Below are 9646 nucleotides of genomic sequence, written 5' to 3'. Positions count from 1 at the left end.
TGAGAAATTTCAATAATCTACATTATTGAAACTAACTGGATCACTATATAACTATTACTATTAAGAATTAGGACTTGCACGAAGCAAAATAATACAAGTCCTCATACTGTAATAAATAAAGTATTTTGGATAAAAAAAATTAATATTCCTAAATAATTGTGCAATGGAAAATGGCCACAAATAATGAAGAATTAATTTTGAATTATTTCTTTGAGGCATAAAAATAACATATGATATGATTTATTTATTTTTAACATTTATATATGTACAAATTAACAGCAAGATTGCACATGGTATCAGTGCTAACATCAAATATTAAAATTAACATTTATCAACATTAAAAATAAGCCTATAAAATAATTAATTGAACTCTATCTGCAGGAGCCAGGGCATATTCTTTGGAAATTCCTATTTAATGATTTTTTTTTTTTTAAATTTTGCCTATGTGTTTGGAGTTTCTATGTTATTGTTAAAAAAAAAAAAACTTTTTTTACTTAAAATTTTTTAGAAACCCAATTTTAGGTTTCACACATACTAATTGAAAATCACAATGAATTTCCTGGAAGATAGATGGAAACATTTCATGACATGAAAATTATATTGTTAATTCTTTAGTTTTTCTAAGCACATTCTGGACTTTTTCTAGGCTTATGGATAGAGACCCGGAAATTTCGCGGATTCATTTAGTCGCAACCTAGAATGCAAACCTTCACACTCTCGCACCGTGTTCACGATCGGCACGCAGTCATTGGGACACGCCCCTCTGCGACCGTAAGAGCCGACGATGCCCAGCTGGGAGGGAAGTAAGCGGAATCAGGGTAGTGCCAAATAACGAGGATGAAAATGTTCTCGCTAAGAAACCAACCAAATGGGAAAGTGAACACATGGGTCGAGCACACCTACAACTTTGAATTCCGTCCTGAGGCCAGAGGAATCCGCGAAATTTCCCGGGACTCTACTAATAACCCAATTTTTTTTTATTTCACACATACTAATTGCAAATCACAATGAACTTCCTGGAAGATGGAAAATTTTCACAACATGAAAATTATATTGTTGAGCACATTCTGGACTTTTTCTAGGCTCATGGACTTGTCCCTGGTGGGACGGCACTCACGGGCCAGTCGTCGCTCCAGGTGTTGTCCAGCGGCAGGTAGCCGCAAGCAGCACGTGGGGCACGTGGAACCCGAACCGGGCCTCGTGCGCCGGCGCCCCGCCCCGGAAGGCCTCGCCCAGCCCCGCGTTGTGCAGGTGGAGGCGGGCCAGGCTCTCGCCCAGCTGCCGGGAGGACCCCCGCAGCCCGCACATGTCCACGTACTCCAGCACCAGCGCGGCGCCCCCCCGCGGGGTCGTCCACCAGGGCCACGGGCTGCGGGACCCGCACTCGTGCGCGTGGCCGCGATGGCCCGCAGGCCTTCGAGCTCCCCGTCGAACATCAACCTCGCCTTCACAACCCGCCACCCAGCACACCGAGCACTTCAAACACTGCACAGTGGCATTTCTTTTCTAACCAACAAAGGTTCAGGGAATGAACATCAATATATGCATACCAGTAAATACCTTTTTTGAATTTTAAAGTACATCATTGTTTTTCTTAATAACTGAAAACGATAACAAATGGGAATGTGCAAAAGTATAATTTTTTACAAAAATCATGTTTGTGAGTGTATGTGTAAGGTAGGTATACTAGAGAAATATGATATCTTATCCCATACTTAATCCACACCTCCTTCTCGTTACTGCACATTTATACGAGTCATTCAATTAAGTAAATGAGTTAAATCAATGTAACTCAAAAATGGTTTATTTAATAAAAATAAAATTTTACTTGTTTTTGAACATAATCCCCCCCCCCCCCCCCCCCCCCCCCCCCAACAATTATACACTTATGCACTTCGGAGCCACATTTGCGCCTGAATCTTGACATCTTCGTTAGAGCCAAATCTTTTGCCATGTAGAGCTTCCTTAAGGGGACCAAACATATAAAAGTCTGAGGGGGTGAGATCTGAACTGTAAGGGAAGAGGGGGGGAGGAATCTCCCAGCCCAGTTTTTGAATGCATTCTTGCATTATCTCTGCTGTATGCAGTCATGCATAATTGTGAAGTAAAGTCACACCTTTTTTTTCTAAAGTTGATGACTTTTAGTGCAAATTGCAGGCTTTCATTCAAATGAAACAAATGTTTTCCTGCATATCAGTGTAATATTTATTGACAGTTGATTGTTCGTTGATCTTCAAGAAAATCGCATAAAATAGGGCCTTGTGAGTCCCAGAAAAGTGTGTCACTTTACTAGTAAATCACTGGGTCTTGAATTTATTTCGCATTGGAGAACTTATGTGTTTCCACTCAAGGCTTTGTCTCTTTGACTCAAGCTCGTAATAGTGTATTCATGTCTCATCGCTCGTTACAATTCTTTCAAAAAAAGCTTTCTCAGTGGAACATCGAGCTTCCAACTGTTAAACTGATTTGAAGTCTCGTTTGTGGGTGTCCGTAAGTTGTCTCGGCACCCATCTTCGCGGGTTTTCTTGTATTGCAGTTTATTTTGAATGATGTTATGGACAGTTCCACCACTTGCAGACACTTTTGCCGGTATAATTTCAACAGTGATTCTTCTGTTGTCTCGGATTATCACGTCAATGTGAGATTCAAAGGAGGAAGTGGCAACTTTGACTGGTGGTACACTTCGCTACTCATCACCGATACTTTTGCGGCCACTTTTAATCTGTTCTACCCACTTGTTTGAACGGTTTAAACAATTCTCAATCAGACTTGACATCTTAAACTGACTAATTCATAGGTCATGTTTACAAAATCTTATCCAACAGCTGATCAGAAGTCATTACAAGGATGCCAACTTAAACTTTCACGTTTATTAAATTAAAAAATTTTGAGCTGCATCGATTTGTTTCGTTACTTATTGAATGACCCTCATAGTTTTTGAGACGCCATGTATCAATTTGTTGCCAAGTGATTTGATAAATGAAATTAATATTTTATTACAAAATATCTTGACACAAAGTTGATTTTAAACAACTCTAAGAGTGTGTGTGTGTGTGTGAGTGTGTGTATAGACACACACACACACACACACACACACACACACTGTTTTAAGCGTGTGCGCTAACATACATGTGTGTCTATCTTCTGTACCGAAATGCTTTGCGCAGTTATTTCGGTTTTATCAGAATTCACAATATCATCTTGTCCCTAGTAGTCATTACGTCACCAATTTATAATTTAACCACTTTGGCCGAATCAAGAATTTACCTCATGTAACTCACATTGCTAGCAATATTAAAAATCTGATACTCTTATCTTTATATTCACTTCTTAATCAGAAATTAAATTAGAAAACATTCCAGACATGAAGCGTGCACCATGATTATTCAGCCTACGTCATAATGCAGATCCAACAGAGCAACATAAAGGATAGGTACACTTATTTCTATTAAGTACTGACCTGCGACTTCTTGTTGCGTTTCACGAATACTGTTCCTGAATCAACGAGGTACGCTTCACCTTCATTTATGCATCCACCTCCTCTCTTTCCCGTTGGTATCAGTGTGAGAGTGCTTAGTGCTTCCTTCAGAATGTCGTCCATCTTGAGACTAGCAACCTTGGGAAACAAAAAAAAAAAATTGTCTTGATATTAACACTACAAGTAGTATCATTTCACTGCACTCAAATATAAACCTAGCAGTTATAACAAAATCAGTCATATATATATATATATAAAATTAGACATACATTCTTCAGAAACTGCAATAGTAAAAATTTTTTTTTACCTAATTCAAAATTCATAAAAATAAAAAATAGTGAAAAATTAAATATTATGTGGAAAAAAATTTAAGTTCCACACTTGAAACCCAAATGATAATCAAATAATAAGGCATGTGGATATTTAGTTAGGTTAACTACATTTAAAATATGTATAATGGTATGACCAGTTGGTTGGACAGGTGTTAGACATTATAAATAATAAAACTTTTTGTAAGGCTATAAACTAACATTAGTTTTAAAAAATCTATTATGAATTTATTTTTCCATGGAAATCTGCACTCATGCAGAATTACCCAGCACTTATAACCTAAATTCCATACATTATTAAAATGGGTAATGAGTAGCATTCCATCCTTTAGGACTCTCCATGGGTCCGTGATTAAAAACCCGACAAAGCACCCAGATCATGAGGCTAGTTATCATTAATATGACAATTTTCTGCATAACCTGTGCAGCATTGTTCAGTAAGAAACTATTCTTAGTGAGTGACCATTGTCGATGATAGAAAATTGACAAGGTCTAGGGACGGAAAATTCGCTTCGTGAAATGTGGACGTAACCTACACCAAGATTCGGAGGTAATGACATACACGACTCCATGAAATTTTTTTTTCTTCAAAAAAATGAAAAGGGTATTATTTATTTTCTGTAGTTAGGTACCTGTAACTATTCTGTGAAAGGGCGTTTTGATATACTGGGTAGTTCAACAGTAATTTACTGTTATAACAATTTGTTAGGTTATGTTCGGTATATTACATATAGCGCTACATAGTGTGAACAGTTGATTTGGTTCGATTCGCTACATTAAAAATGCTGTGAAATCGTGCGAATCGTTGGTTAGGTTAGTCCTATTAAAATACTATGAAAACGTTTGAACAGTTAGTTAGGAATTATAATGAAGCTAACAAAATCTAACCAACCATCTACACAATTGTACAGTATTTTTAACACTTGAACGACCTCTCACACACAGAAAAATTTTCTGGTACATTAAGGAAGTAATACCATTCTAGATATTTTAGTATTTATTTTATTGTGAAGCTCCACTTATATGTTATTACCGATTCGGAAAAAATTTTGATTTCATTCCAACTTATTATTAAATTACACCATAAGCATTTAAATAAATTTCACTAACAACGTTTATAATGAATAAAATGAATCACAATGTTCAACATCTATATATTAAATCATAATGTTTACCCGCTCCCACCTTGACACCAATGTTATTGAAGAAAAAAAAACAAGTAGACAAAACACGCAAGGAAGAAACAATGTTTTAGTTCGGGTATGTTGTACGTTTTGCAACTTATCAACACTTAGTGTCGATAAGCATTGAATAGGAAGGTGTAGAAGAAAAAAAAAACGTATTCCAACCGAGCAAACAACAGCCTGCCAGCCGTCAGCATTGTTGCGAGTCGCTCTGTACTAGCAATGTTCATTGTAATAGTGGAATTCAATGTTTAAATAGCGCAGTAATAAATAATCTTGGCGTGAAGTCATTATTTATTAATTAATTAATAAATACAAAATTTCAAGATGACATGCTACATTCACGAAATCATTAATGTAAAAACATTTACTCCGGGAGGAAGTTAGGAGCATTCTCTTTAAATGCTAATCAATGGCGGACCATTAAAATTTTAGTATTTTCAATTATACAAATAGACAATTTGATTTCAAAATATGTCATAACTTTGACGCCAACCGCCGGTGCTCCCTCTGGTCCACAAAGGTCGTTATGTCACAACAACACTTACTCTTAAGTGCCTCGAACACGCCCGAGCGTGATGTCCGCCGAGTGTGTAAAAGTGCGCCGCGACGAACACCAAAGCGACGACAGCGCCGGCTGGGTGTGTTAATGCACCTAATTAAATATGTCATTATTCTGTTAAAACAAAAACAATCATATTAATAACAATTAAAAGAGAACTAATTCAAAGGAAATTATGTCTAATTGTTCTATAATATGTATTGTAAAATATGTCATTTAAGTCCAAATCTGGTCGTAGCTGTTTTCCCGCGCTTCACGTGTCGAGGCGCGAGGCCACAGGGTGGTCCGCGCTCAGTTACCGTCGGGAGCTCGCAAGAGTCGGTCGCTCCGCGAACGCAGAGCCTTCAACTTTCGCGCTACATCCAAGTCTCAGCAATAGTGTAAGTTCTTCAAATCCTTTTTACCAGCTCTGCGCCGACCCCACTCAGTCGCACGATATTTCGTGCGACTCGTTAACTAATTATTTTATCCCAACAGGAAGCTTTGCATTTATTGCGTAATTTCATTTCCAGAGTTTAAGGACAGCGTAATAGAGTTACGCAGTTTTCGGCTACAAGCCAAGTAATCGTTATCGTCGAAGATTCTTAGCAATGTGTGTCGAGTTCTTACTCGTTAATTTACGTCTCTTAACTTTCATCGTATGTAAATGTGTAACTTGTAACGTGCAATCTAACCGAGTAATAACTGATTAATAAGTGACTGTAACGTGTATGTTTCCATCTTACCGGGTCTACGTACTTTTCGGGACTTTAATATTCTGCCACAGGTTAGATCGCAAATAACTTTAGAATATTCGTTTGTATGTGCCGTTTTCCATGTTAACGTAAATGCCTGCATAAGCTGTTGCAGCACAGTAGCTCCGCGACTATCCACCGCATCTTTCACGTTGATAATCGGCCACTGTATAAGTCCGTGCATACCACTTTGCAACCTATCCTGGTCACGCGCACCGTTTACGCATAGAGACTCGCGTGCCGCAGAGGTCAGACAACAGACGCGGCCAGTACTGGGACCAGTGAGTGTAACGGTTCTGAATAAAGTGCAGTGTCGTGCCAATCAGTTTACCATTTATTTATAAGGCGTCCTGGGTGGCCTGAACAGCCTAGGTAGGTTTCGAACCGCGACGCGCTCCTGCCTGCAGCCACGAGGCCGAACCCCCGTTAAAATCCCTGGGATCACTTTCCAAATTAATAATTACTTTAAAAAAAACTTAGACAGGCAGCGGGAGTAGCGTCAACTCTGCCGTCGTCCGGGGTCTCGGGCTCGAGTCCCGGTGTGGCTCCTAGTGGGAAGAGGCGGTTCTTGATCTGTGTTGTCCGGGTGGGCGCCAGACTAGCTCGTTTCTAGTCGTGAATTTGGGGTCGTGGATGTATGTGCCCCTGCGTGGCCCACTAGGGCCGGCGGCGGTGTTGCGTGAGATGATTTTAAATAAGAGACGTGGAGTTGAGGTGGTGGTGTCGTACCTTTTATTCAGAGGAGCGAGTCGTACACAATACAACACTCTACAGAGGTCCCCGGGGGGTTGTTACTTGTTATTCCGTGGCGCCGTATTGTTTGTGTTCCGCGTTACGTGGCCTCGGATGCTGTTATGTCTCAGACGTCTCACTGGGTACGCAGGTAACGTAATTTCGTAACACAAAGGCGGGACACAAAATACGCTGAATTAAGGGGGCGCGTACAGGTTACGTGGCACTCGTTACTCGGGTAACGTAAGTTAGCAATACAAAATACGGGATACAAAAATACACTGAATTAAGGGGGTGCGCACAAGTTACGTGGCACTCGTTACTCGGGTAACGTAAGTTAGCAATACAAAACACGGGATACAAAAATACACTGGATTAAGGGGGCGCGCACAAGTTACGTGGCACTCGTTACTCGGGTAACGTAAGTTAGCAATACAAAATACGGGATACAAAAATACACTGAATGAAGGGGGTGCGCGATTGGAGACGGCCAATCCCGTATGCAAATGTCTCGGCGCGGGTGTTGTGCCCACTGTGGTGAAACACGCACCGCAATTAAGTTTGTCCAAGTTCCCTTGCGGGTATTGTGGTCAGCGCCGTGCGCGTGACCTTAAATAAAGTTCTGTACGTTGCGGGAGACGGCCCGTGCCGTATGCTGAAGAGCAGCCCCGTTGACCAAGTGTGGTGCGGGGTGTCCTTAAGTTGATGCGGCCGGATTAGGTCCGGGACCGAAAAAAGGGACCGGGTACTCACGGAGAGGTTAAGTAATAAAAGGGGTTTGGTTAATTAGTGACTATATTTACCGGACGTTACTTTCAATGTAGACAAAGGATGTTGCCTCTCCGTGGGACGTAGGTCCGCCCCGGTCCATGAGCTGCGCTGAACTGCCGAACTGGCATGGCGTCCGAGGGAGGCTCGGCCTCTCTCGCGCCAGGCGTGACCTCATTACGCTAGACTCCAAACGGGTGTGTCTGGAAGAGATTTTATTGTCGCTAAAATCCTCATTTAATGTTTCAGGAGGAATGGGTACGGTTCTTCTCTTGTCTACTCAGGTTTCCGCGGCTTTGTCTTTAATTGCTGTTCGGGTCGCCTGACTCGGGTGGGCCATGGCCAGGGGTGTGTTCCGTTAGCGGGAGCGTATACTGGCGGGTGCAGGTCGGGCTCTGGGGTGGTCGTCGGCCAGACGACGTCAACTCAAAAATCGATTCAGCTTGCGAGAATGACACTGGCATGTTCGGGGGCACCCGAGCTGAAAAAAGAGCTGTAAACTGCTCGACTAGGTGTGATATGTTCCCCCTAGTCCAGTGGTCGGGGGAGGCCCTCCAGCCTACACATGACTGGACTGTTATGTCTAGCCAGGGCTTTCTGCGTTCGCCGCCGGATGAGTCCAGGCACATCCGAGCCTTAATCGGCTGTAAACCTGTCGGGCCGAGGTACAGCAGGTTGGAGGGTAGTCTGAGGAGACGAGGACATCCAATGGAGTAATTCTGATGAGTGGCGGTTGGCTAGCCTGTTGGCGAAAGGTCAAGTGCCACATAGACACCAAGTTGGTAGGTAGTAGTACGGGAAGAATCCATGAGAGATTGAATGGTGTCCCGTTGAGGTTTTCTCCAAGGCCCAGTATTCTGATTAGGTAGGACTTGTATGTACTTTGTAGTGGTGCTCCGATCGCTTGGAGCAGGCTGCAAGTGTTTTCTAGCCCGATGCGGAGTCGACGTGGTGAGCGACGACACAGCTCCGGTACTAGCCTGGACAGCTAGTAGAGGTTAGATAGGCCACAACCGGACCAAGGGTTCACTGGGTGTTTTGAGGGGTCCCAGTGTGATATGGGAGATTGGGATAGGCGCCAGCAGTGCTGATAGTCTTAGATCTGAGGACACAGCCAAAACTGTCTGGTTAGCTGAGTGAGGCAGGGGGCTAAAATGATGACTTCGGTCAAGCTGAGGCTCTAACACCTTCCTAATCAAAGAGGTGAGTAATCCCTTGACAGCTCTGTCGTAATTTTACTTGCTCTGGAATTAATAAAAGGGTCTGTAAGCCTCTCCCATTCTACCCTTATAGGGCGTACATATGGGATGACTGGTGGAGGATGCTGACTAAAAGGTTGGAACAAAGCTGTGTAATAAGATGTTTACTTCGAATTTATTTGGCCCTTAATTAAATCCTGGGTCCCAGCTCTGTCCGCAGCACGCCGCAGCTGGAGCTCATCTCGTCCAGACTACTGCCATCAATGGCATCAGTCTGCCAGATGTAGTTCCGAAACTGTATTGTATAATTCTTTAAATGTACCCAATTGTTAATCAAAATATCATCATTTGTCTTGCATAATTAACCAAATATTATTCAATGTGCGACTATGCCACAAATCTCAGCCCAAGTCGTTCCTGCGCTCTGTGTACTTCGCGAAGAAAATGCAGTCTTCGGTACCTAGCGCAGAGGAGCCGGAAGCGCGCGAGTCGTGGCTCGCCTGGCTCAGAAGTCGGTCACGTCCGTGCACCATGGGGTACTCAACACTTTGTATTCACAGCTTGTAACCACCATAATGTAAGTTTTTTACTAATTCTTTTTCATCGGCCTCGTGGCCAGCCCCAACTTCATTTGTTGGAAATAAGTCATCGCACATCATT

General features: G+C 42.2%; 1 protein-coding gene across 1 annotated transcript in view; it reads right to left on the bottom strand.

The window, feature by feature from the left end:
• Positions 1-5029, bottom strand: part of LOC134533395 (ketosamine-3-kinase-like) — a 15734-nt gene extending 10705 nt beyond the window's left edge. Inside the window, 6 exon segments of the mRNA XM_063370915.1 lie at positions 1118-1174; positions 1177-1350; positions 1352-1384; positions 1386-1445; positions 3461-3616; positions 4785-5029. Coding sequence (XP_063226985.1) covers positions 1118-1174; positions 1177-1350; positions 1352-1384; positions 1386-1445; positions 3461-3616; positions 4785-4787 — 483 coding nt within the window. The 5' untranslated portion in view covers positions 4788-5029.
• Between the last annotated feature and the right edge of the window lie 4617 nt (positions 5030-9646).

The sequence above is a fragment of the Bacillus rossius genome, chromosome 6 (genome assembly GCF_032445375.1).
Source record: "Bacillus rossius redtenbacheri isolate Brsri chromosome 6, Brsri_v3, whole genome shotgun sequence".
In the NCBI taxonomy this organism is placed as follows: domain Eukaryota; kingdom Metazoa; phylum Arthropoda; class Insecta; order Phasmatodea; family Bacillidae; genus Bacillus; species Bacillus rossius.
Note: the sequence above shows the minus strand (reverse complement) of the source record. Positions and strands in the feature narration are given on the sequence as shown.